Source organism: Lepus europaeus, chromosome 18 (assembly GCF_033115175.1).
Source record: "Lepus europaeus isolate LE1 chromosome 18, mLepTim1.pri, whole genome shotgun sequence".
NCBI classification, from domain to species: Eukaryota; Metazoa; Chordata; class Mammalia; order Lagomorpha; family Leporidae; genus Lepus; species Lepus europaeus.
Genome location: NC_084844.1, coordinates 34891843 through 34919661, shown reverse-complemented (window position 1 = coordinate 34919661; position 27819 = coordinate 34891843). Strand labels below are relative to the sequence as shown.

The window sequence follows — 27819 nt, the reverse complement described above, 5'->3', positions numbered from 1 at the left end:
CTCTGCCTGTCAAAAAAAAAAAAAAAAAAGTGGCTTATTTAAGTAACTCTTGCTGTAGCATATCTTACTCCTGAAGCTTACTAATTCAAGTGGTTTGAGGGTCATGCTGTATTCTTAGCAGTATTAGTGGCCTCTTATAACCAATTATCTTCAATATTTAGTAAGTTTTTTCCTTTATGTTATTAATTGATAGCTAGAATATTTCTCTAAAGAATTGTTACAGGCAAAGTAGATAAAATGTTTTAGAATCAGGAATAAAACCATATGTACAAAATGATAGGAATTTTTTATCTAAATAAATAGAAAGAAGTATTATGTAGTAACTTTGAGATTATGTGTCTGCTTATTATATTACTTACAATTATATATATAAAAGCAGAAAAGCAGGTTTAACTATAAATGTAGGCTTGTGAACACAATAATGATTTGTAATAAAGAACACCCAGAGTGTGTCTGTCTTAACTTTGAATAATCATGAACTACAGTGACAGTTGTGATTTTGTTGTTGTTGTTGTTCCTTTACTATCGGCATCATCTTCCTAACTAGGGAAGCTCCTCTGCTGCATATGCCTTGCTGAGAGTCCAGCCCCAGCTTCCCACTCTGAAAACCTGTGAGGTCAGATATTCCACCATTTCCCCTACACCAGGCAACAGATGTACAGCAAGATGGTCTGGGCTTGGCCAATCAGATTCTCTCACTTGGAACCTTAATCCTGAGTGAGGGACACAGTGACACAAGGGCAGTTGGAGGACAGTGCTGACGGCAGTGGCAGCTGTCCAGACAGTGAGATAGCAAGCCCTCTCCAGATGGTTCCTGTGGCGCGGCCCTCCGCTCCGTCTTCCACGGCCTGCCCCACTTCACTGCTGCTTGTTTTCCAAGCTTCATTCTCTGGTTCTGCTGCTAATTTCAGGAGTTCCCCAAGATGCTTTCCATAAATCCCTTTACTGTGTGTCCATGAGATTTTTTCTTTAGCAAGAACAATAGAAATAGTTCACCAGTTTTTATTCCAATTCTACATGAGAAACTGATTCCAAAGCAATAGTATTAGTAGTATGTCCGTCCAAAGCCTTTGAAATCAGTTTCAATATAAACAGTGGACTGAATTTTTTCTAGAGTGTAAAACAGGATTTTTTTCCCCCTAAAAAGTTGGGAGCAGAAGCAATGTATATAACCTCCAGGCAGAATAATTTTTTTAAATTTACCATATTATATTTTTAAATTATGTATGTATGTATGTACGCATCTAGGGAGGCAGAGATAGAAAAAAGAGAGACAGAGAGACAAAATGAAAGTTCCCATTCACTGGCTCACTTCCAAAATGCCCACAGTGGCTGGAGCTGGGCTTGGCTGAAGCTGGGAGCGAGGAACTTAGTACAGGTCTCCTGTGTAGGTGTTAGGATTCAAATACTTGAACCATCACCTGCTGCCTCCCAGGGTGCATTAGCAGGAATCAAAAATCTGTGACAGAGCCAGGACTCAAACTCAGGCATGCCCATATAGGATGTTGACATCCCAAGTGGCATCTTAATTACTAGGCCAAACACCCAACCCATAAAATAGTCTTTAAAGATCATTGCTGAGAGTAAAACTATCTATTCACATATGATATGATCTTATATAGAGAATATCCTAAGAAATCCATATAAAGTTACACTCCAATGATAAACAAGGACAGCAACACTGCGGGATATAAGATCAGTAAACAAAGAACAGTTGCATGTCTACACACCGGAAATGAACAGCCTAGCAATGAAATCAAGAAATTACTCCATTTACAACAGTATTAAAAGGATAAAACACTCAGGAAGAAGTTTAACAAAGGAGGTGTGACATGTACATTGAAAACTAAAAACACTGTTAAAAGAAATTAAAGAAGACCTAAATCAATGGAAAGACATGTTTATGGACCAGAAGACTTAACATTGTTAATATGGGAATAATTTCCAAGTTGATCTATACAGTCATACCAACCTCTATTTCCTTTCTCGTAGAAATGATCTAGCTTATCCTAAAATTCATATGAAATGCAAGGGAATCCAGGAAAACCACTGAAAAAAACTTAAAAAAAAAAAAAAAAGTACCATGGGTACGCAAATGAGAGAAAAATGGATTCATAAAACACTCAGTTAAATCTGCCAAGAAGAACCTGGGCAGACTCTCACACACTGTATGATCTGGCTGATCCTTAGCCACGAATAGTGCTAGGAGCTGGAAATTAGGCAGGAACTCACCGGCCAGGAGCTCACCAAAAAGTACAGCGATTCGGTTAGGGGAAGGTGCTCACCCGACAATGCAGCATAAGCAGAAAAAGGGAGGACTCCAAGTAGCTCGGTGACTTCATGACCAGCTGTCCCCTGCAGGAGTGCTCCCGGGTCCTCGCACCCAGGGCAGTCTGCAGGGTGGGTACCTTTTGTGGTTCCCTCCCCTTAGCTGGCTGCTTTCCCCCTGGGCCACTCCTAGGGGGTGAAGGAGTTACCTCTTCCCAGTGTACACCCCAAATCCACCCCAAAGCATTAAAAGTAGATTTCTAATTTTATTTTTTAAAAAAAAGAGTTAAAAATTAATGGATGAATGTTAAACACATGCACACACGCACACACACACTCTCGGCAGAAAAACAATGAAAGAAATGCAAGGGTCCCAAAACAATCTTGAAGGAGAACAAAGGAGAAAAACAAAACATACTACAAAGCTACAGCAATCAAGATAGTGTGGTACTGGAATAAGAAAATATATAGAGGGGCCAGCACTGTGGCGCAGCAGGTTGGCGCCCTGCCTGAAGCACCGGCATCCCATATGGGCGCCGGTTCTAGTCCCGGCTGCTCCTCTTCCGATACAGCTCTCTGCTATGGCCTGGGAAAGCAGTACAAGATGGCCCAAATCCTTGGGCCCCTGCACCCACATGGAGACATGGAAGAAGCTCCTGCCTCCTGCCTTCGGATTGGCACAGCTCCGGCTGTTGCGGCCAATTGGGGAGTGAACCATCGGATGGAAGACCTCTCTCTCTCTCTCTCTCTCTCTCTACCTCTCTTCTCTCTGTGTAATTCTGACTTTCGAATAAATAAATAAATCTTTAGAAAAAAGAGCTAATATATAGAGACCAATGGAGAAGAAATAGAGTCCAGAAATAAACTTTTACATTTACAGTCAACTGATTTTTGACAAAGATGCCAAGAAAATTCAGTGGGATAAGGAGAGTCCTTCATTAAATAGTTCTAGGGAAACTGGATTGAAAAATAATAATCTGGGGCCAATGCTATGGCATAGTAGGTTAAGTCTCCGCCTGCAGTGCCAGCATCCCATATGGGCACCTGTTTGAGTCCCAATTGCTCCACTTACAATCCAGCTCTCAGCTATGGCCTGGGAAAGCAGGAGAAGATGGCCCACGTTGTTGGGCCCCTACAACCATGTGGGAGACCTGAAGAAACACCTGGCTCCTGCCTTCAGATTGGCCCAGCTCTGGACATCGCAGCTATTTGGGGAGTTTGTCTGTAACTCTACCTCTCAAATAAATAAACAAAATCTTTTAAAAAATAAAATAAAAATAATAATAATCTGAATTTGTACTTCATACTCTGCTCAAATATAAGAGCTAATGCTATAAAAGTCTTAGAAAAAAAACCATAAAGACATCTTGGGTTAAGAACAATTTCTTAGATATGACATCAGAAACACAGTGGTCAAAGAAAAACAATAAACTGGACTTGATGAAAATTAAAATGTTTAGTCCTTCAAGAAATACCCGGATGGGCACTGTGGCTCAGTGGTTTAAGCTGCTGCTTGAGATCCCACATCCCATATGAGAGTGCCAATTTGCAGCCCGCACCTCTACTTCCAATCCAGCTCTCTGCTAGTGTACACCTGGGAGGCAGCAGGTGATGGCTGACATACTTGGGTTCCTGTCTCCCATGTGGGAGACCCAGATGGAGTTCCTGGCTAATGGATTCACCCTGGCCTGGAACTGTTGGGGGCATTTGGGGAGTGTACCAGTGCATGGAAGATCTCTCTTTTTCCTTCCCTCCCTCTCACTTCCTGTCACTCTGCCTAACAAATAAATATAAACAGATTAAAAAAAAATACTAAGAAGAAGGTAAAAAGACAACTCAGCAAATGGAAGAAAGTATTTACAAATCATACATCTGATATGGGACTGGGGTATCTAAAACACAGAGAACTCTTAAAACTCAGTAAGAAGGCTGGCGCTGCGGCTCTCTTGGCTAATCCTCTGCCTGCAGCACTGGCACCCCGGGTTCTAGACCCAGTTGGGGCCTGGATTCTGTCCTGGTTGCTCCTCTTCCAGTCCAGCTCTCTGCTGTGGCCCAGGAAGGCAGTGGAGGATGGCCTAAGTGCTTGGGCCCTGCACCCGCATGGGAGACCAGGAGGAAGCACCTGGCTCCTGGCTTCGGATCAGCGCAGCTTACTGGCCGTAGCAGCCATTTGTGGGCTGAACCAACAGAAAAAGAAGACCTTTCTCTCTGTCTATTTCTCTCTCACTGTCTAACTCTGCCTGTCAAAAAAAAAAAAAAAAAAACACCTCAGTAAGAAGATAAAAAACCTTTTTCAAAAAGCATCAAAGGGGCCGGCGCTGTGGCAGAGTGGGTAAAGCTGCTGCATGCAGTGCCATCATCTCATATGGGCACCAGCTTGAGTCCCAGTTGTTCCACTTCTGATCCAGCTTCCTACTAATGCACATGGGAAAGCAGTAGAAGACTGCTCAAGTCCTTGGGTTCCTTCACTTGCATGGGAGACCAGGAAGAGGCTCCTGGCTCCTGGCTTCTGATCGCCCAGCTCCAGTTATTGCAGGTGTTTGGGGAGTGAACCAGCGGATAGAAGACCTCTCTCTCTCTCTCTGTACCTCTGCCTCTCTGTAACTCCGCCTTTCAAATAAAAATAAATAAATGAATGAATAAATCTTTTTTTAAAAAAAAATTCCACAAAGAAGACATACAAATGGAAAACAAACACATGAAAAGATGCTCAGTGTCAGCAAAGACAGCAACAAGCATCAGTGAGAATGTGGAAGAACTGGAACCCTCATCCCCTGCTGAGGAACGTGAACTAGTAAACTTGCTCTGGAAATCACACTGGTGCGTCTCAGAAGGTTAAACCCAGAGTCATCATATGACCCAGCAATTCCACTCCTAGGCACTCAAGAAAATGAAGACATACATCCATGCAAAACCTTGCACATGAACGCTTGTGGTAGCGCTGTTCATAATAAGTAACAAGAGAGAAACAATCCGAATGTCTACCATCTGGGGAAAGAACCAACAACGTGGGGTATAATCATATAATGGAGCATTATTTTGCAATAAAAAGGAATAAAGTATTGCTATATGCTTCAACACGGATAAACCTCGAAAACATTGTGCTAAGTGAAAGAAGCCAAAGAGGCCACACACTTAAGGTTCCATTTATATTTAACTGTTCAAAACAGGCAAATCCATGGAGACACAAAGTAGATGAGGGGCTGCCAGTGCCTGGGGGAGTGACCACTCTTGGGTATAGGGTTTCTTTTTGGAACAAAGAAGATGTTGCAAATTTATTTTGATGATGATCATACAATTCTGAGGACATACTAAAACCCACAGGACTGTATATTATAAAAGGATGATTTTTATGCTAGATGAATAGTAAAGCCATTATAAAAGAAATACTAGGGATTTGTTGTCTGGTACACAGAGGTGTGTGCTGGTAGCAAAAGAGGGAAAACAACTCCAAGAGTGCAGTAGCTGCTGCTGAAGAAACACCAGCAGTTTCTAATTTAGCACTGTCCTATATTTTGCTGGGAGTTTGGTAGCTTTCAATAATGCTATACTAGGAGCTAAAACAGAAATGCCTTTTATATTTTATTATAACAGCTAAACTGGGAAATAAACTCACCAATTGCTTTTTTAAAGAGGAAATGAGCTAAAAACAACTTAGATGTAAATGGAGCTTAAATAAACCTTTGCTCTCAGTATGATGAATGTGTTCACAAGGGAGGGAGAGTTTGGTAGTAAAAATAGTTGAAAGCGTTAGATTATTTTAAAAAAACATTTTGTTTCCTTTACTGTAGATAGCCAAACATTATTTTTAAAGCATATGGTAAATCTGTTGGATAGTAGAAAGAAATGACATCTTGTTTCCATTTTCCTGTTTCTCCCAGTTCATCTTTTTGTTGTAAATCATTTTCCAATGTGGGAGGATATTAAATTTAAATCAAACTGAGGAGGGAAAAAAGCAAGTCTACCTTCACAAACTCACGTCCCTCGGTATTGCTGTCTCTTACAACCACGCTATGAACATTAATATGGCCTGAATAGCTAATTTTTAAAAAGATTCTTCAAATGAATCTATTCTTCTTGGATCTGATTAAATTGGGGGTTGTTTTGTTTTTGTTTTTCTTGAGCAAATAGCTCCTTCTATAGGTCAGGAAACCTACTCACAAAAGGAAACAAAACGTTTATGTAGAGGCAGGTGCTTGGGCAGCAGTTAAGAAGCCACTTGGGACACCTGAACCTCACACTGCAGTTCCAGGTGATTCTTGAGTCCCAGGTCCTCAGCTTCCGACCCAGTCTCCTGTGGATGTATACCCTAGGAGGCAGTGGATGATGGCCCAACAACCTGGGCCCCTGCTACCCATGTGGAAACCACACTGACTTCTGGGCTTCTGGCTTTGGCTTGACCCAGCTCTTGCTGTTGCATGCATTTGGGGAGTGAGTCAATGGATGGAAGAACTGTCTCTTTCTCTGCCTCTGTTTTTCAAATAAAATGAAAATAGATAAATAAAAACTTTTAAAAAGCAGGTATACCTAAATCCTTTGATACAGTACTCTGCCAGTGACGATTACCTTAAAAATTTTATGTAATTATGATTCAAATAAAGTTTAGTTGTCTTTGATGAGAAAAGACTGGCAAGCATTTGAGGGATGGAATTAAGTGAGGTTTCTAAAGATTAGTAATAATAGTAAACATGTGCAGTGCTTACCCTGTGATCCAGTATTCCAAAATGCTCCAAAAGTGGTGGTGTCCATATGAGGGCACTTCACAAATTCCATGGAAAAAAAGGAATTAAAAGATAAGTTTTAGAAAATACTTGAAATCCACAAGAGTTTTTTCATACTGTGCATTCACACAATTATGTTAATAACAATTCTCCACAACCCCATTAAGATGAGGAAACTGAACAAAGCAAAGTTAAATCATTTATCCAGGCTGAACTCACGGGACTTCGGCATCATAGTTCATGCCTTAAATAATTACTCTGGTGCTGGCACTGTGGTGTACCAGGTAAAGCCACCACCTGCAGCATCTCAAAATGGGTGCCGGTTCAACTCCCAGCTGCTCTGCTTCCAGTCCAGCTCTCTGCTAATGTGCTTGGGGAAGATGTGGAAGATGTTTCATGTGCTTGGGCCCCTGCATCCACTGGGGAGACCTGGAAGAAGCTCCTGGGTTCAGCCTGACCAAGCCCTGGTCATTGTGGTCATCTGGGGAGTCACCAATGGACAGAAGCTCTCTCTGTCTCTCCCTCTTTCTTTGTGTGACTCTGCCTTCCAAATAAATTTTTTTTTCTTTTGTAATTTTAGAGGCAGAGTTACAGGCAGAGAGAGTGAGAGACAGAGAGGAAGGTCTTTTATCCGCTGGTTCACTCCCCAAATGGCTGTAATAGCCAGAGCTGGGCCAATCCGAAGCCAGGAGCCAGGAGCTTCTTCGGGTCTCCCATTCAAGTGCAGGGGCCCAAGTACTCGGGCCATCCTCTGCTGGTTTTCCAGGTGCATCAGCAGAGAGCCAAATCCACAAAAGGGATGCCAGCACTGCAGGTGGAGGCTTAGCCTACTAAATCACAGCGTCAGCCCCTAGATAAATAATTAAAAAAAAAAAAAAAAGAATTTTTTCTGTGAATATCCAGAGCTCAGATGAAAACACTAACAGCCAATAGATCCTTTCTACCTCTGTTCAGCCATTGCCTGGGTAAAACACGAAGTACTGAAGCTGGCACCGAGGTGAAGCAGGTCAAGCTGCCGCCTGCCTCCCATACTGGACTGCCTAGATTAGAGCTGTGGAGGATGGCCCAAGTGTGTGGTTCCCTGCCCACCCACTTGGGAGATCTGGAAGAAGCTCCTGGCTCCTGACTTCAGCCTGGCCCAGCCCCAGCTGTTGTAGCCATCTGAGGAGTGAACCAGTGGATGGAAGATCTCTGTCTCTCCCTGTCTCTGTAACTCTGCCTTTCAAATAAATAATAACAATAATAATAAAAACACACAAAGTGCCTCCTTCTGACACAGGAAACATGTAAACTTACTGCAAAGTTCTACAAGAAATTGTGTGGCTGGTTTCTATTTTTGAGCCCTATTTGATCTATGACAATCCCCTCCCCAATTTAATAACTGATTTTAAGATTCAAAGCATCTTTTCGATCTAAAGTATACCTTGGCGGGGGGGGGGGGGGGAGGGGACAACACTGTGGTGCAGTGGTTTAAGTCACCACCCGCAATGCTGGCATCCCATTTTGGCACTGGTTGATGTCCTGGATGCTCCACTTCTCATCCAGTTTTTGGCTAATGCTCCTGGGCAAGCAGTGTAGGTCTTCCACCCATTGGTTCACTTCCCAAATGGCTCCAATGGCCGGAGCTGAGCTGATCCAAAGTCAGGAGCTTGGAGCTTCTTCCAGGTCTCCCATGTGGGTGCAGGGGTCCAAGGACTCAGGCTATCTTCTACTGCTATCCCAGGCAGCCAGAGCAGAGAACAGGATCAGAAAAAAAGCGGCCAGGACTCGAACCAATGCCCATTTGGTTCTCTCTCTGCCTCTCTATAGCTCTTCCTTTCAAATAAATAATTTTTTAAAGATTTATTTGAAAGGCAGAGGCAGACTGGCTGGCGCCATAGCTCAACAGGCTAATCCTCCACCTAGCAGCGCCGGCACACCGGGTTCTAGTCCCGGTCGAGGCGCCGGATTCTGTCCCGGTTGCCCCTCTTCCAGGCCAGCTCTCTGCTGTGGCCCGGAAGTGCAGTGGAGGATGGCCCAAGTCCTTGGGCCCTGCACCCCATGGGAGACCAGGAGAAGCACCTGGCTCCTGCCTTCGGATCAGCGCAGTGCACTGGCCGCAGCGCGCCGGCCACAGCGGCCATTGGACGGTGAACCAACGGCAAAGGAAGACCTTTCTCTCTCTCTGTCTCTCTCACTGTCCACTCTGCCTGTCAAAAATTTAAAAAAAAAAAAAAAAAAAAGGCAGAGGCAGAGCGATAGAGAGGTCTTCTATCCACTGGTTCACTCCCCAAATGGCTGCAATGACCGGAGCTGGGCTGATCTGAATCCAGGAGCCAGGAGCTTCTTCCAGGTCTCCTGTGTAGGTGCAGAGATTCATGGCAGAGAGCTAGATCAGAACTGAAGCAGCCAGGACTTGAACCGGCGCCCACATGGGATGCTGGCACTGCAGGCGGCTGCTTTACCACTATGCCACAGCGCCGGCCCCAATAAATAATTGTTAAAAAATGTTTTTAAAAGCTGGCAGCAAAGGCCGGTGCCATGGCTCACTAGGCTAATCCTCCACCTCCGGCGCTGGCACCCCGGGTTCTAGTCCTGGTTGGGGCCCAGATTCTGTCCCGGTTGCTCCTCTTCTAGTTCAGTTCTCTGCTGTGGCCCAGGAAGGCAGTGGAGAATGGCCCAAGTGCTTGGGCCCTGCACCTGCATGGGAGACCAGGAGGAAGCACCTGGCTCTTGGCTTCAGATCGGCACAGCGCGCCAGCTGTAGCAGCCATTTGGTGGGTGAACCAACAGAAAAGGAAGACCTGTCTCTCTGTCTGTCTCTCTCACTGTCTAACTCTGCCTGTCAAAAAACAAAACAACAAAACAAAACAAAACAAAACAAAAACACAGCTGGCAGCAATGCAAATAATTATTTTCAATAAGGAGCACTACAAATGATTCCTGTCCTTAGAAATACAAACAGAGGGGACCAGAGCTGGAGCACAGTGAGTTAAGCTGCTGCCCAATGTACCAACATCCCATATGTGCCCCAGTCCTGGCTTCTCCACTTCTGATCCAGCTCCCTTCTAACGCACCTGGGAAAGAAGCAGAAGACAGCCAAGTGCTTGGTCCTCTGCACCCATGTTGGATATTTGGAAGAAGGTCCTGGCTGTTGCAATCATTTGTGAAGTGAACTAGTGGTTGGAAAATTCTCTCTCTCTGACCTTCCCTCTCTCTGTAACTCTGCCATTCAAAATAAATAAATAAATCTAAAAAAAAAAATAGAAATCTAGTAGAGACTTTTCATCTGGTAGAAAACATAGCTCTAAATATATCTCATGCTTTATAGGAATTTGCATTTATTAGCAAGTTTATTTCAGCATGCCATTGACAGACTATATAAATTCTGTTCCTTAAAGTTTTCTTTTAATCAGTCTTAACACCTTATATGTTCTCTCATGGATGAATTGGAAAAAAATTGACACATCTTTTACATTTGCAAAGAAGTCATGTTTTTACCTTTTTTATAATTTAGTGGCTGGCACCGCGGCTCACTAGGCTAATCCTCCGTCTGCGGCGCCGGCACAACGGGTTCTAGTCCCGGTTGGGGCGCCGGTGCTGCCCAGTTGCTCCTCTTCCAGTCCAGCTCTCTGCTGTGGCACAGGAGGGCTGTGGACAGGAAGCACCTGGCTCCTGGCTTCGGATCGGCGAAGCATGCCAGCCGTAGTGGTCATTTTGGGGGTGAACCAACAGAAGAAAGACCTTTCTCTGTTTCTCTCTCACACTAACTCTGCCTGTCCAAAAAAAAGAAAAGAAAAGAAAGAGAAAAGAGAAAATTATACTTTAGCAAGAGTTTGTGTAAGAAAACAGTGCTGAGCTGGATAAATGGATAAAAAGACTTGTAAGGGCCCTGGCAGACTTTGGATTGAGTATGAAGAATAGGCTGGGGCCGGCGCTGCGGCAAAGTGGGTAAAGCCACCGCATGCAGTGCCGGCATCCCATATGGGCACTGGCTCGACACCTGGCTGCTCCTCTCCAATCCAGCTCTCTGCTATGGCCTGGGATAGCAGTAGAAAATCGCCCAAGTCCTTGGGCCCCTGCACCCACATGGGAGACCCGGAGGAAGCTCCTGGCTCCTAGCTTTGGATCGGCCCAGCTACGGCCGTTGTGGCCAATTGAGGAGTGAACCAGTGGATGGAGGACCTCTCTCTCTGGCTCTCCTTCTCTCTCTGTGTAACTCTGACTTTCAAATAAATAAATAAATCTTAAAAAAAAAAAAAAAAAAGAATAGGCAACAGAGGGACAGCAAAGGATTTTGACTATGCAGCTGACAAGCATCTGCCCTCTTCCAGGGCTCTCCTGATCTCTAAGGCTGCACGTGTGCCAATGTGTAGGACTGCATAGGGATCACCTTTTTCATGGTAATATCTGAAACTGTACATTTCCAAAGTAGCAACTTGCCTGCAAAGGGAGCCTACAGAAGTGGGGAAATCAGTAGAATACACATAGAAACTAGGGAAACAAAGAGCCCAGCAGGTGGGAATTAATCGTATAGAATTCTACAAAAATGTCAAGCAAAATGAGGTCTGAAAAGCACCCATTCATTCATTTACTCAATAAATATTTATTGGCTACTTAGTGTATGCTAAGAACTGTATTAACGGTGGGGTATAGTAATAAACAAAACCAAAATGGTCTCTGTGGACATTCAACACAGTGGAAGACACAGACATTAAGTGACTAATCTTTTCAAGATTCTAAGGCCAACCAAGACAGAGAAGCCAAGACAAGGCTTATCTGTATTGCTGAATAAACACTCCAGATTAAATACTTGAACACTGACAAGGAAACAAAAGCAAAGTCCAACTTGGAAAAGGGGCCGTGCCAGAGGCAATCTCCCTTTGTGTGCATGGGAGTATGTTCTCCTGAGGGTGGGCCCCCAGGGACAAGGTGCTGGCAGCAACATGGGCAGCCACAACTCCCAGAGAAACCTTGTCTGTGTAGACCAGAAACTAAACACATGTGTCCCTGGGGTCCAACAGTTGAAAGGCAGAAATTGCCACTGTTTTCTCCAAGGCCGTGCTTTGGCAACTAAAACTCCTAGGGAAACCCCATCTGACCAGTTCTAGGACACAGGCAGGAAACTGAGGAGAATCCAAGAGGAGACCTCTGACTTCTGTATCTGAACATGCATCCGTCAGGAGCTCATTCTTAAGGTACACACCCACAGGACACCCCCAAAAAAGCAGAGCACAGGCCTTCAGCATGAGTCCAAGACTAACCCTGAGGAACACAGAGTTAGAACAGCCCCAAAACAGCATAGCACAGGCTTTAAAAACTGCCCTGAGCTTGGGACCCATGGTGAGCAAGCCAGGAAGCAAGACTGACCTTGAAGTTACAACACAACCAGGATGACAGACTGCTGAAAGCAACAACAAAATTCAACACCCTATGGACACTGAACAGGACCAGAGATTCACAAAAGTTAACATTCAGGATGTTTGGAATACAAATTTGCATTATTTAAGAGTCAGGAAAAAAAGAGACTAAAACAAAAAGCCAATCAACTGATGCCAATGCAAAGATGACACAGATGATGGACCTGCTCAGGACATGAAAACAACCATTACAAGGGGCAAGCACCACTAGGGAAGCCCACATCCCATACCGGAATGCCTAGATTTGAGTCTCAACCCCAGCTTCTGGGTAATGGGAACCTAGGAGGCAGCAGGCAGTGACAGCTCAAGCAGCTTGGGCTCCCAGGTCCTGACTTTGGCCTGGTCTGGCTATCACGAGCATTGGCAGGGTGAGTCAGCAGATGGGAGCTTTCTGTCTAACCCACCCCACATCTAACTGGTCACGTAGGGTATCAGATTTTTTTTTGCTATGCAACAAACTACATCAAAATCTAGTGGCTTAACAGATTTTTTAAAAAATATTTCTTGCAGTTCTCTATGTTCACAGGCTGAGTCCTTTGGTCTGAACCATCTGTTGGATCTGGGTGGTCCCAGACAGTCTCTTCACATTTGGGGCCCCAACTGAGAAGGCTGAAGTGCTTGGGGCAGGTGGAACCTCTATGAGGTTCCTTACCTTCAAGGCCAGCCTTGATTTCATCACATAGTGGCAGAAAGGTTGTCAGAACAAAGAATGTAAACCCCAATGTGCAAGAATTTGTTAAGCCTCTATTAACATTACAACTGCTGTTATCACAATGGTGGAAGCAACTCTTGTAAACTAGTCTGGGCAGGCAGTACTTAAAGAGTATGGATACAGGTGGGTGGGGACAATTGATGTGGGTGGTGGGGAGGGAGGCACGACTGCAACCACATATTACACTTAATCCTCTCCCATCTCCTTCTTTCTCTGGAATCCCACTTCACCAACAAGCTCAAGACCTTCTCATCTCATATCTGAACTACTTAACAACAGTCACCCAGTTGAGCCTGTATTGCTATATCCCGTTAGCATGTGAATATTATGAAAAATAGGAATCCGGTCACGTAACTGCAACTGAAAACCCAACAGCTGTCCTTTGGCCACAGAATAAATTATAAACTTCCAAGTGAGGTCCAAAATCTTTCATTTTCGAGCCCCTACGTAGCTGTCTCATCTCTTACTAATCCTTTGTATGCACCCTACTCCTCCAGACACATAAAATGAAGTCTTTAAGGGGCCATGGTATTTCAATACCACAGCTTCCCTATGTTGTCTTGATCTAAATGTTCTGTTAGTGTTCGTGTCCTGGCAAATTTCATTTTACTCTTCTGGATTCATTTCAAATGCCACAAAATTAATGAAGTGTTTCTTGTTTAACAAAGTTCAACACTCCCACTCCTTGCTTCCATTTCATCTCATACCACCTTCAATTATAGTGTTAACTCCAATATCATTCTATAATTATTTGTTGCAGACCTAACTACACACTTCCTTGTGTGGGGGGACTAAGCCTTTTTTGTGTCTCTCTCTCCAACATCTAGTACAGTCCTTGACATCCAGTATGGAGCAAATTCCTTTTGAATTAATTAAAATTCATTTCATCAAACGTTACTTTTTAGTCAAGTTGTTTGAGTGAAATGCAGTTCCAAATGCACTCACAGACTTTTAATGTGCACTGACGCACTTTCAGTGTTACACATGCATAAGAGAGAGAATTCAGACATTACATCAGGTAGATTAAAGTTGCAAATGTGCCGAACAAACCACAACTATCAACGCAATGAGAACATATGGCTGCTCCGCTGTGGCTGTCAGCTGGATGATGCGAGACTGAGTCTTTTTGCCCTGTTTCCTAAACACTCACACATTTTAAAGTTTAAAACACGAGCCCCACAGTGTAGTTGGAATGATATAGCCTCCTTGGAAAACCCTCTACAGTCCAGAGCCAGCCTCTGTCTTACTGACCCAGAAAATTAATTTGTCACGAAGCGTCAGTTAAGCTCAAATTAATCCCCACCACCACGACCAAAACAGACACAGGAAAAAGGACACAGCAGTCAGGATGTTCACCGGTGAGAAGCAAATCGAATACTGGTTTTGGATTACAAATACGATCTCCTAACTGCACCCCAGGGTAAGGACGAGGTAGTCTGACTTCAGAACAGGCTCTCAGCGGGGACCTCAAGGGAAGCGCCGGGCTCAGCCCCGCCGGCAGCGCGGGCAGGGCTCTCCAACGCCGCGAGCCCAGGGCTCCGCGTGCCCGCGCGGGACACGCACGGAACGCGCTGAGTACCGACAAGATACGGGGTAGGGCGCGGGTCAAATGAGGCAGCGCTTTGTTTCCTTCAACTTTTTCTTCAAAACCCTTTAACAACAGTTTTAGTCGAACAGAATTCTTCCGAAATCCGACGACTCCCCCGCCTCCACGCCCCCGAAGCCGCCACGCGCACGACAGGCATTTCCCGCACCTAACTTCGCAGCCAGCCCCGGGGACCCGGTCGCCTTCCCGACCTCGTCCCCACTGCGCGCCCTCGCGAAGGGAACAAAACCCCAGGCGGCCGCGAGCTCCGCCCTTCCGGGGACGCGCCCACCCCGGCCTGCGTGGCCCTGGCTCCACGGGGGCCCGCAGGACGCCTCGCGGCTGGGGCTGCCCAGGCCTCAGGCCCCGCCTCCGGGGGGCAGGCTGCTGGGCCGGCCACAATTTAACCGGCGTCTCGGCGCGGCGGGGCGGGTGACACACAGACACGCACACACACCGGCTGACGGAGCGTAGCGTCTGAGGTGCGGCCCTTCCGCTGCGCCGCCAACAGTCCCCGCGGGCGCGGGCCCATCGCTGTGCGCGGCGCGGGGCGGGGCGGGCGGGCTCGCGGACGTCCGGGGAGCGCGCGCGCCGCCTCGAGGCCGCCCCGCAGCTGCCGGCCGTGGAGTTCGCTGATGGCTTTCGCCCAGGGGCTCGAGGCGCCGTGTGCCGCTGTCGCCATAGAGGCCTCCGTCCGCTCCTGGTCATGAAAGGTCAGGCCCGGGGGAGGCGGGCGGCGGGGGTCGCCGGGGACGGTCGCCGCGGCGCCGGAGGCTCGGACGTGGGTGGGAGCTCTGCCCTCGGGGACTCCGGGAAGTTTTAATTTTACTTCCTCCCCTTTTCGTCTGCTTTCTGGGCTGTGCGTGGAGGGCAGGAGAGGGGGCTGAGTTTTTGTTTATGGAGAGAGGCTGAAACTGTCGTGTGCGGTGTCGCCGTTCGGAGGTTTGGAGACGACGCCCCCGTGGCGTCGGGCCTCGGCCGCTCACGGGGACCGTAGCGCTGCGAGGACGTAGGCAGCGCCGGGGCGCGACTGCACGGCGACCCCCCAGGGTTTCCCTATTTAAGATACTTAGGTAATACACTTGGTGCCGTCATCAATGATTGGAAACTTCACTAGCTTTGAGAACGCTGTTTCAGCGTGGAACGGAATTTGTAGGTCACCTAAGTGACGTGTTATTAATTTGTGATACTGATTATGGTATTAAAATTTTTCTCCCTACCACTAAAACACGCATTCTTCCTTGTGTAAATTCTGGTGTTGAATCTTCACCAGTGGTCAAACTGGACAGAGTAGGTGTATGGTAGTAGTATTCCCGTGTCTGCTGGGCACCCACACCTCAGCGATGGTGCGGATGGCTCTCTCATGAGAAAAGTGGTCGCATCTCAAGCTCAACTTTTTTTGGGTGGCAAATGTTCCCTCAAAGCTCATTTGCGTAGGGCAGCAGGGAACAATCTAGTAATGGTGGTAGATTACCCGAAAATTCATCTACAGTGATTGTCGGCAGCTCCTGTAGTGAATAAAGGCTGCCTACCGAGCGATACACGGCCTTTATTTCACTGCTCACTTGGACTATGCTCTGCTCTTTTTCAGGAGCCAGAGCTCTGAAGCAAAGAAATCTGGATCACAGAGCATTCAGTGGTCATGCAAGCCAATTACAACCAACTGCACAGTCCTCTAGGAGCTGCAGGTGGTGAGGATGCCCCAGCCTCCCAGTGCATCCATACAAGATTGACAGGCGAAGGTTCTTGTCTTCATTCTGGAGATGTTCATATCCAGATGAACTCCATACCTAAAGAATGTGCTGGAAATCCAAGCTCCAGAAATGCAAGATCAGGTACCCATAGCTGTACCCATGGCTGTGTACATGGTCGCTTCCGGAGTCACTCACACAGTGAAGCAAGACAGCCTGAGGATCCTGCCATGGAATCTGGAGAACAGGGAAGTAGCTCCTTCTCAGAATTCCGCTATCTCTTCAAGTGGTTGCAAAAAAGTCTTCCGTATATTTTGATTCTGGGTATCAAACTTGTTATGCAGCATATAACAGGTAGGGCATAATAAAATACTGACTTTTTTAATGGTGAATTTCAGTTAATTTTCTTTATTGGCAATCTGCTTTAACCTGTGCATTTCAGTTACTTATTTTCTGTTTTTAAAATCGTGTATGTTTTCCTTTAATTCATGTCACTGCTAGCTTATAGATATATTTTTTCCTTTCAGTTAACTGGAGCTTATTTTCTAACAGGGATTTCTCTTGGAATTGGGCTGCTAACAACTTTTATGTATGCAAACAAAAGCATTGTAAACCAGGTTTTTCTAAGAGTAAGTATAACAAGCAACTAAATTAACTTTCTTTTTATAGAATTAGAGAAATAATTTTGACACAAATAGGAAATAACTTATGTAAGAAGTAGGATGTCTCAAAATCCATGATATATTAAAATCTGTCATCTAAAATATACCTATTCATTACCTGTTGTAAAGCTGAGTTGCTTCATCTTATTTTCTTTGTATGTTTGATTACTGTTAAAGTAGATAGAAAGATTAAAGGGTTTAGAACAAACTATTTGACCTGGTTTGGCAAGTACGTTCATGGTTTATGAGTTAATCTGAACATACTGAGTCATTATCATTAAAAATTCTTAATTGTTGCACTGTATAAGATTTAAAATATATCACTGAACAAATGGTTATCAAACTACTTATTAAAGGAAACGAAAGGATTTTTCCATGACATAAATTATAGGAGTGCCAGTCATAAAAATCATTGGGAAAAACTGGAAGAGGATAGAATTCCACCTCTAGTGACTTATATAGGGCTGTGTCTACATAAAGATCATGCATTCTGACTTGAAAATGGAAAATTCAAATTAATCATTTAAAACTACTTCAGGTTGATTGTCCCTTATCTGAAACTTTGAGGACCAGAAATGTTTCAGCTTTTAAATTTTTTCCTACTTGCATATACATAATGAATACCTTGGGGATGGGACCCAAGTCTAAACATGAAATTATTTGTTTCATGTAACCTTCTACATACAGCCTGAAATAATTAAAAAATATATAATATTTTTAGGGTACCTGCATTTTGACTGAGACCCATCACATGCGATCAGATATGTACTCTCCACTTGTGGTGTCATTTCAATGCTCAAAAAATGAATTTTGGAGCATTTCAGGTTTTGGATTATGATGCTCAAACCTATAAAACTTATAGTTTTACTTTATGTAAGGTGAGATTAAAAACAAAATACCTGTTGAATAATCTGAAAATTTCAGAATTATAAACCCAGGTTAACATAACAGCATTTTTGAAATTGTTTTATGGGAACAAAACAGGAAGCTAGAGGCAGAGTTTGTTCTGGGTGAGTCCTTTATGTCAGCTTACAGATTTAAACTTCTTATGTTTAAACTTCTTAGTGTTATTCATGCAGTGAAGAAACCTGTGTTTTTAAACTTTTGTTTTTAATATAACTGGCCACTAAAGACAGATAAAACAGTATGACTATGATGATGTGCAATTTAACAGATACTCTATATTTTTATTTAGAATCTAGAAAATAATCTGAGTTAATGAATCATCCATTAAAGAAAAAAATAGGACATTTAAGACTCTGATATTATTCAAAGTAACAACTTGTAAAATTGTTTATTTTTCAGGAAAGGTCCTCAAAGATTCAGTGTGCTTGGCTACTGGTATTCTTAGCAGGATCTTCTGTTCTTTTATATTATACCTTTCATTCTCAGTCACTTTATTACAGGTAAGTAGCGGTTCAAACACACACTTTTTATTCCATAACACTGCATGCATCTTACTTGCACTTACATACTATATTGTAGCTCAGTTTTTACCTGTCTACTGTCATGATTGAATTTTTAGTGAGTTATTCACATTCGAACCCCGAGTGCCTTGGCACATAGCAGGTGCTTAATACTTACTTTTTGATACCTTAGTTTTTAAATGAACATTATTTATTAAGTACCATTTGGTTGTTACTCTTCCTATTTGTTTTAAAAGAAGACACTAAAAGACAGTAATATTTTGAGATTTAATCATTATCTACAGCACTTGTCTACTGTTGAGGGAATTTTTTTTTCTTAATACTTTGTTATTTGTTAAACTCTTTACTTAGTGTGTATCTTATGTAATTTTATGAGTATAAAGTTAACTGAAAATAGATATTTGTAAAAATTAAGAGTGGGAATAGGAGAGGGAGCGCAGGTGGGAAGTATCACTGTGCTCCTGAATCTGTGTATATAAAATACATGAAACTTATATACCTTAAATAAAATTTAAAATAAAAAAGAATAAATAAAGACAGTAATTTGTTAGTTTTCATGTCAGGTTGGAGTGTCCTGAATTTTTAAGTAGAGAATTACAAGTCCTGTTTTCAGTAGAATTGGGAGATTTGAAGAAATCTGGGGTAGGTACACACTGGAGGTTGAGTCAGTACATTCAGAGATTGAACTGTGTAAGGGGATGAGAAGTGCAGGAATGACCTTTGGTCTTTTAGTCTTGAGTAACTGGATGATGGTGCCATTTTATTGGGCTTGAAAAGATTAGGGAAGGAACTGGTCTAAAGGGGAAAGTCAATTTTGTTTTGAACATGTTAAGTTTGAGCGGCCAAGAATTATTAAAGTGGCTCTAGATATATGTCATGAGCTCAGAGTACATTAGGGATATACACATGTTTTAAAAGCATATGGCTGATATTTAAAAATCACAGGACTGGACAAAACTTAACCAGGGAAACAGATATAGGTGGAAAAGAAGGCCCGCTCCAGGATATAACCATAACTAGAGGGGCAGCAGCAAAGGAGACTTAAGAAACCATCAGTGACATAGAACAGCTGGGAGAGTGTGGTATTAGAAGTCTAGAAAAGAAACATGGAAAAAAGAGAAGGCACCTTTAGAGCAATATGGAGGGAGTTGATGATCTTGTCAAAAACATTTCAGTGGAAAGGTAGGGACAGAATTCTGATTGAAGTTGGTTGAGGAGAGAATGGCAGAGGTCTAGTATTAATGAGTCTTCTAGTTTACAGGCTAGAAAGTTACCAGCCATGACAAGCTAGGAAGATTTATTCTGAGGCAAAGATTTGAAATTCGATCATTTGAAAAGTCTCTTCAAAATCAGAATCTTGCCAAACTCAGATTATTACCTATCAAGCTGAAGTAAAATATTTGTAGTGAATTAAAACCCTTATCAATACTTTACCTTTGTGTATTGCTCAGGTGAATTTTGATGTTTTTCTCTTGGTAGCTTAATTTTTTTAAATCCTACTTTGGACAATTTGAGCTTCTGGGAAGTACTTTGGATTGTTGGAATTACAGACTTCATTCTGAAATTTCTCTTCATGGGCTTTAAATGCCTTATTTTACTGGTGCCTTCTTTCATCATGCCTTTTAAATCCAAGGTAAGAAATGGTCATGCTTTATGGGAATGATGTTAGCAGATTAGTGATAGTCTTCATTTAATGACTTTTGTAATTTTTCTGTTTGCTAGATAACGTAATTTTAATTATCTCTGTTACCTCAGATAAACATTTGTTCAAGGGCTTGAACCTCAGTATTAACCTGCTCACTCAGATAAAATAAGAATTAAATTTGCTTCAGAATAATTGAAAAAAATCAATCCCCACATCACATAGGAAAATCTTTTGATCTGTACTTCTCTTTCCTCCTGGACTTCATCCATAATCCACTAGATGCAGTTATTCAGTGGCTTTGCATACTCAATAGAACTTTTATATTTAAATGTATATAATTAGTAAAAAAAAATGCAAGTTTTACTTGTATACATAAAACATTTCACTAGTAATTCTTTAGAAATGCATTGAAAGCTGACCATCTGGTGTCTCCAGCATGTGAGTCAGGATCAGGTTGTCATCGTAATTGTAATCGTTATGAAGGCTTTAGACTTATTTTATATTACTGCATCATTTACTTATGATGTTTTCTGTCCAATATTAAGTATTTATGTTATCTAAGTGGCTTGGGTAGCTCTATTTGTCTTCTTTTTCTTTCCTTCTTTAGGGTTACTGGTACATGCTTTTAGAAGAATTATGTCAGTATTATCGAACTTTTGTTCCCATACCAGTTTGGTTTCGTTACCTTGTAAGCTATGGGGAGTTTGATAATGTAACTAGATGGAGTCTTGGGATACTGCTGGCTTTATTCTACCTCATTCTAAAAGTACGTAACGTTATAAATGTTGTTATTGCATAATGATTTATATGATTATTGCTGGTTTTACATACTATTACTACTACTCTCCTTAACTGCTTTATACTAGTTTCTGTTTTTATTGGGGTGGAGTGGGAGTATCTACCCTTTTAGTCTTTATGCCTGAGTCCCTCAACTTAATTATCATTCATGAAATTTTAAAATCGAAATGTTCAACAGAACATGTGGGAGCCAGCACTGTGGCAGTGGGTTAAGCCACAGACTGCCACGCTAACACCCCATACCGGCACCGGTTTGAGCCCTGGCTGCTTCAATTCCTATCCAGCTCCCTCTCTCGCACCTGAGAAAGCAGTAGAGGACAGCCCAAGTCCTTGGATCCCTACAGCCACATGGGAGACCCAGAATAAGCTCCTGGCATTGGAGCGGCCCAGCCCTTGTCATTGTGGCCATTTGGGGAGTGAACCACTCTTTCTCTCTGTAACTCTGCTCTCAAATAAATAAATCTTTAAAAAAAAAAAAACAAACCAGAAACCACGTGAACCCAATAGTTACTTTGTCTTTGACACAGTTAAGCTTATTTGTGTTGATCAGATTGTAACACTAGGTATATACTCCCCTTTCAATAAGAGTTGGCTCAAATCTACAAATTGGTTAAAATTTTTTGTCATTTGATTTTAGAAATGTTTAGAGTGAAATGATTAGCTGTGATAATAAGCATTGAATCAGTAAGAAAATTTGATGTTACGGATTTCAGTTGTGATCTTTTGGTTTAGTGGATAGACTCTGGATTAATTCTCATTTATTTCCTTTTTCAGCTTTTGGACTTTTTTGGACATATGAGAACTTTCAGACAGGTTTTGAGAATATTTTTTACACGACCAGTAAGTACTTTTTAATCAGTTAAGGTAAAAACACTTATGTAAGATTTTCAGCTAGTAGTTCTATCAGTATGGATTTCATGAGATGATACTTTAAGATTATATTCCAGGAGTTTTCTTTCAGTGATGAGTTTTTTGAGTTGCACATTGGTATTGCCTGTTAATTGTTACCAAGATTAAGTATTTGAATAGGTTTCTTACCCCTTTCAGTCAATTGATAGTTTTAAAAGTTTATAATCTTAAGCCGGCGCCGTGGCTCAACAGGCTAATCCTCCGCCTTGCGGCGCCGGCACACTGGGTTCTAGTCCCGGTCGGGGCACCGATCCTGTCCCGGTTGCCCCTCTTCCAGGCCAGCTCTCTGCTGTGGCCAGGGAGTGCAGTGGAGGATGGCCCAAGTGTTTGGGCTCTGCACCCCATGGGAGACCAGGAGAAGCACCTGGCTCCTGCCATCGGAACAGCGCGGTGCGCCGGCCGCAGCACGCTACCGCGGCGGCCATTAGAGGGTGAACCAACGGCAAAGGAAGACCTTTCTCTCTGTCTCTCTCTCTCTCTCACTGTCCACTCTGTCAAAAAAAAAAAAAAAAAAGTTTATAATCTTAAAAAATCTTGTCATGAGCTTTTGATCCTTTCTTTTGAAAACCACAAATGGTGGCTTCATACATCTCCATGAAGCCCTTATCCAGCATTTTATGGAAATGCTTCCCCTGTATTTATTGTGCATATGAACAAGGCTCATTGTAGCCATTGCAGTTTTCTTACTGGAGGATATTTTCCCACTACTGAATTCTGTTGTGCACAAGTAAGTTCACAGCATGGGACTAAATAATTGAGACTCCAGTGTTAATTAAAAGCTTTGTTATATGAGTATATTGATGTTACAAGTTACAGAGAAAGAGTATCATATAGAAGATAATTTATTGTTTAAAATACCTCAAAGGTTCCTGGTACAAACAGTGATGTTTATTTATTTATTTATTGACAGGCTGAGTGGATAGTGAGAGAGAGACAGAGAGAAAGGTCTTCCTTTTTGCCGTTGGTTCACCCTTCAATGGCCGCTGCGGCTGGCACATCTCGTTGATCCGAAGCCAGGAGCTTCTCCTGGTCTCCCATGCGGGTGCAGGGCCCAAGGACTTGGGCCATCCTCCACTGCCTTCCCAGGCCATAGCAGAGAGCTGGCCTGGAAGAGGGGCAACCGGGATAGAATCCGGCGCCCCAACCAGGACTAGAACCTGGTGTGCCGGTGCCGCAAGGCAGAGGATTAGCCCAAACAATGATGTTTTAAAGCTTGTCAGCCTAACTATCCGCGGTGTACTTTGCTAAGTGACACTGTACTGAATGGAAATTGGTACCAAGATCATCTGACACTGTTCAGACTTAATTATGAGATCTTTAATATCACAGTCTCATAAAAAATGTTTATGTTGTAATTTTCAGTTTCATTTTATTAGCCCTAGGCATTCAGTGTATAGATTATGACTTAACATATGTTGAGACAAGTTATGCTTTACCTGTACCATGACTGTCCTTGGATGTTCTTAGATTTCTTATCTTTCCCCCATTTCTACAGAAAGCTGATTGTTTTCTAAGTTTTATTTGGAAGGCAGAGAGAGAACGAATCTTTCATCCACTGGTTTACTCCCCAAAAGCTTTCAATACCCAGGATTGGGCCAAGGCGGGAGCCTAGAATTCCATCTGGGTATTCTACATGGGTGACAGGGACTCAAGTACTTGAGCCATCACTGCTTCTGGATCAGAAGTGGGGGTTTGGGAACAGCAATGTGGTATAGCAGGTTAGGCTGCCACGTGCTGTACTAACATCCTATATGAGCACTAGTTTGAGTACTGGCTGCTCCATTTCTGATCCAGCTCCTGCTGATGCACTACAGAAGGCAGCAGAAAGCGGTCCATGGCCTGAGTACTAGGGCCTCTACCACCCACATAGGAGACCCAGATGCAATTCAAGGGTCCTGGCTTTGGCTTGGCCCAACCCTGTCTGCTGCAACCATCTAGGGAGTCAACCAGCTGGAAGATACCTGTCTTCCACAAAACACTAATTTCATTTGGTTACAGTAATTATGATAAAGGTATTAGAACGGCTTTTCAGGGTTACAAGAAAAATGCTTCCAAATGGTTTTAGAATAGTATAAGACAAGTCCAATTTATCAAAAGATTAAAGAATCCAGTATTTTAAAATATATATTGTTCAGTCTATATAAATGTGTTTTTACATATATATTTATATAAATATATATTGTTCAGTCTAATGAATATGCAACCTTTTTTCTATCCTGCCTTTCAAATAAATAATCTTAGAAATAGAAGCCCAGGAGTGCCCAGGCACTCTGACATGGGATGTAGATTAAGAGCTGGGTCAGCCTGAAGATAAGAACCAGGAATTCAGTCTAGGTATCCCAAACAGGTGGCAGGAATCTAACTACCTGTGCGCTACATCCTAGGATGTGCATTAGCAGGAAACTGGAAAAGGAGGAGGAAATTGGACTTCAACTTAGGCACTCTGACACAGAACATCAGTGTCTAGAGCAGTGTCCCGAGCAGTCTTAATTGCTGTGCCAAATGGCTGCTCTTCCCTGTGAGTTCTTAACTGTCACATCTAGTTACTGCATAAGTTCCACTGATTTTGGTGAGGAAGTTAAGGTCTTAAGATCAGAAACCTGGCCGGTGCCGTGGCTCAACAGGCTAATCCTCTGCCTGCGGCACCGGCACACCGGGTTCTAGTCCCGGTCGGGGCGCTGGATTCTGTCCCGGTTGCCCCTCTTCCAGGCCAGCTCTCTGCTGTGGCCTGGGAGTGCAGTGGAAGATGGCCCAAGTGCTTGGGCCCTGCACCCCATGGGAGACCAGGAGAAGCACCTGGCTCCTGCCTTCAGATCAGTGCAGCACGCCAGCCACGGCAGCCATTGAAGGGTGAACCAGCGGCAAAGGAAGACCTTTCTCTCTGTCTCTCTCTCTCACTGTCCACTCTGCCTGTCAAAAATTAAAAAAAAAAAAAAAAATCAGAAACCTTTGCGGGAGAGGGGTGGCACTGTGGTGCAGTGGGTTAACGCCTTGGCCTGAAGCACTGCCATCCCATATGGGCGCCAGTTGGAGACCCAGCTGCTCCACTTCAAAATCCAGCTCTCTGCCATGGCCTGGGAAAACATAAGTTGGCCCAAGTCCTTGGCCCCCTGCACCCATGTGGGAGACCAGAAGAAGCTCCTGGCTCCTGGGTTCAGATCAGCATTGCCCAGAACAGCCAAGCCTGGGCCAAGCTAGTCAGGAACCCAGAATTCAAACTGGGTTTCTCACGTGGGTGGCAGGAACCCAAACACTTGAGCCATCATTCTACTGGTTCCCAGTGTGTACATTAGCAGGAAGTTGGATTGGAAGCAGAGGAGCTGAGACTTGAGTCAGGCATTTAGATTTGGGATGTGAGTGTCCTAAAACTTAGCTGCTGCACCAAACACCCACACCAAAAAATTTATTTTCAAGGCAGTTTCTCCACATGCATTACATTCAGCAAACGTTGTGAACCACTGCCAAAGGTAGATGACTGGGCTCAATTTGGCAGTCTTGGGTCATGTTATATGTGAATGTAGATTTGATAATATTTAGCTATATTGCACATTACTGAGTCTCTTAGGCAAGTTGTATTTTGAAGCACTGTCAACATTTGGAATCCAGTGGATCTAACAATCTACCAAGATCCTGTTATGTATTATTTTATGCAGTCAAGATGTAGTTTTTGCATATGTGGTTCAGCTTTGAAATGTAACCTTAGGGAAAGTTTTCAAAAACCTGATTTCATGGATATTGGAAAAGTTCAGCATTGCCTGTGTATTCCAGGAATAGTAAAGAAATTGGCAGATGAACAGAATCTTATTATCTTCACAGAGTTACGGAGTGGCTGCCAGCAAGAGGCAGTGTTCAGATGCGGATGATATCTGTTCAATATGTCAAGCTGAATTTCAGAAACCAATTCTTCTCATCTGCCAGGTAATTTTTTAAAACATACTAAACACACTACTTTATAACAATTGAAAAAGTCACATTTGTATTTGTTATGTGGCAGAAAAACCTACCATAGTTAGTTAAAGGGCATTCTGGGTACATATTAGTAATATACTCATGCCTGGGAGTTTGGTAGATTGGCTAAATCTTGCTCTTATGTTCTGATGATTCTTATGCAGAGGAATATGTAAAAGGAAAAAAAAATCCACTGGCAGATTGGATACTGAACTGATCAGAAAACAACCTATTTTTATAATTGGATACTAGTACCAACATTTGTTACTGGAATGTATAACATACTTCCCTATACTTTATGCCAATCACTAGTAATTCAGACTTTATTAAGCTGTTAAATCATCATACTTAAAATATAAAAGCTATCACAAAGGGAGCTTATATTTTGTTAAAAATGAATAAGTGATTTAGTACAGTCAGAACACTAGTTGTTCTACCAATAATACCACTCATTGTCTTCTTAAATGTGTCATTTCTTTCTCCATTTTCTCATTGTAGAATGAGGGGATGAGTATTCTCCCTATAAAGAGTATGCTTCTGTATAATGTGGTAGATTTAAAATGTTTATCAAGTATAAAACCTATCTCTTAATTCCCTTACAGCATATATTTTGTGAAGAGTGCATTACTTTATGGTTTAACAGAGAGAAAACCTGCCCACTATGCAGAACAGTAATTTCAGACCATATAAACAAGTGGAAAGATGGAGCTACTTCGTCACACCTTCAAATATATTAAGTTGTGCAAACTATTAAGGCCACAAAACACTAATTTCATTTGGTTACACTGACTATGATAAAGGTATTAGGATGGCTTTTCAGGGTTGTAAGAAAAGTGTTTCCAAATGGTTTTAGAATTGTATGATAAGACTTAATATGTTTGGTCCAATTTATCAAAAAGATTAAATGAAAGAATCCTGTTTTAAAAATATATTATTATTCAGTCTAATGAATATGCAACCTTTATTCTGTCCTAATTATTGGGCAGGTGATTGCAGTGTTAAATTGTAAATTTATTTTTAAATGTGTTTTTCTCATATTACCAAGACACCAATTGGAAACTAGAATTAGTGGTCTTAGAGGAATTCATATATTTTTTCAGACATTGTTTTTCAAACTAAAATATTTTTTGTAATATTTTAAGGTACCTGTTACCTGAAAGTAGAATTTTCTTCAGCACCGACTTTTGTAATTCCCATTCTAAAACTTCTTAAAATTTCCATAAAATTTGTATTTTAAATGAAAGTTCTAAATGCTATATTTTGCCTGTAACAATCAGATTTTCTAAGATTAATTTACCGAGGATGATATATTTTAATATTGGATTTTCTGTAGTATGATTAATAATCAATGATAATAAATAATTTAAAATCATTTATGGACCTCAGTGCTTCCTGTCATCAGCTTTAATGTTCATAATATTGCTTCTTATGTAGTGCCAATGGAATATCTTGAAGTAACTATTAAAATAATACACAAGGATTATAAACAGCAGGCTTCCCTGGTGATTTGAATAGTCTGACAAATAGGGCCAACTCACTAAAATATTAGAAATGAATAGCAGCTCCAACACAATGCAGATCCCACTAAAGTTCGATTCCAGCCAGCATCGGATCCTCTCGCCAGATGGGTCAAGCAACAGAATCAGAGTGATAACATGCATGTGAGAGAGATCTTTTATCCACTAGTCCTTCAACATCCAGGGCTGGGCTAAGCTAAGGCCAGAAACCTAGAACTGCATCCCAGTCCCCCACATGCCCAAAAGAAATGATCATGATTATTCCTTCTAAACTTCCTATCTCCCAGCCACACCAGTAAAGTTCTGTGTGACCTGGAGTTTGGACTTACATGAGTTTTAAAGCAATTAACATCATTATTTATACAACTATATCTAAAACACCACACTTTGGTCTCAATTATCCCCAATAAAATACTTATTTATCTGCAGTGAATCTGACCATTTTAGATTTCTACACTAGCCTATTTATATGTATTTCTCTACAAAAATCTCTGTATACATGGGTATCTTTAAAAGTTCATAGAAAATATAATTTTA

General features: G+C 42.5%; 1 protein-coding gene across 2 annotated transcripts; it reads left to right on the top strand.

Moving 5' to 3' along the window:
• Positions 1 to 15099: 15099 nt before the first annotated feature.
• RNFT1 (ring finger protein, transmembrane 1) lies at positions 15100 to 27137 on the top strand. 2 transcript variants are annotated; one of them, XM_062216894.1, is made up of 9 exons: positions 15100 to 15167; positions 16277 to 16730; positions 16929 to 17005; positions 18344 to 18444; positions 19945 to 20098; positions 20718 to 20876; positions 21683 to 21748; positions 25634 to 25735; positions 26368 to 27137. In XM_062216894.1, exons 2-9 carry the CDS (start codon positions 16328 to 16330, stop codon positions 26500 to 26502), a joined length of 1197 nt encoding a protein of 398 aa, XP_062072878.1. In that variant the 5' UTR covers positions 15100 to 15167; positions 16277 to 16327; the 3' UTR covers positions 26503 to 27137. The 2 variants fall into 2 exon arrangements, with proteins under 2 accessions (XP_062072878.1, XP_062072877.1); XM_062216893.1 differs by lacking the exon at positions 15100 to 15167 and adding an exon at positions 15266 to 15398.
• The last annotated feature ends 682 nt before the right edge of the window (positions 27138 to 27819 follow it).

What these genes read in the sequence shown, in the direction of transcription:
- RNFT1 (XM_062216894.1), top strand. Translation starts at nt 16,328, where the DNA reads ATGCAAGCCAATTACAACCAACTGCACAGTCCTCTAGGAGCTGCAGGT. An exon ending in TATTCTACCTCATTCTAAAA is followed by an intron (nt 20,877 to 21,682) that starts GTACGTAACGTT and finishes TTCCTTTTTCAG; the next exon opens with CTTTTGGACTTTTTTGGACA. An exon ending in CAATTCTTCTCATCTGCCAG is followed by an intron (nt 25,736 to 26,367) that starts GTAATTTTTTAA and finishes ATTCCCTTACAG; the next exon opens with CATATATTTTGTGAAGAGTG.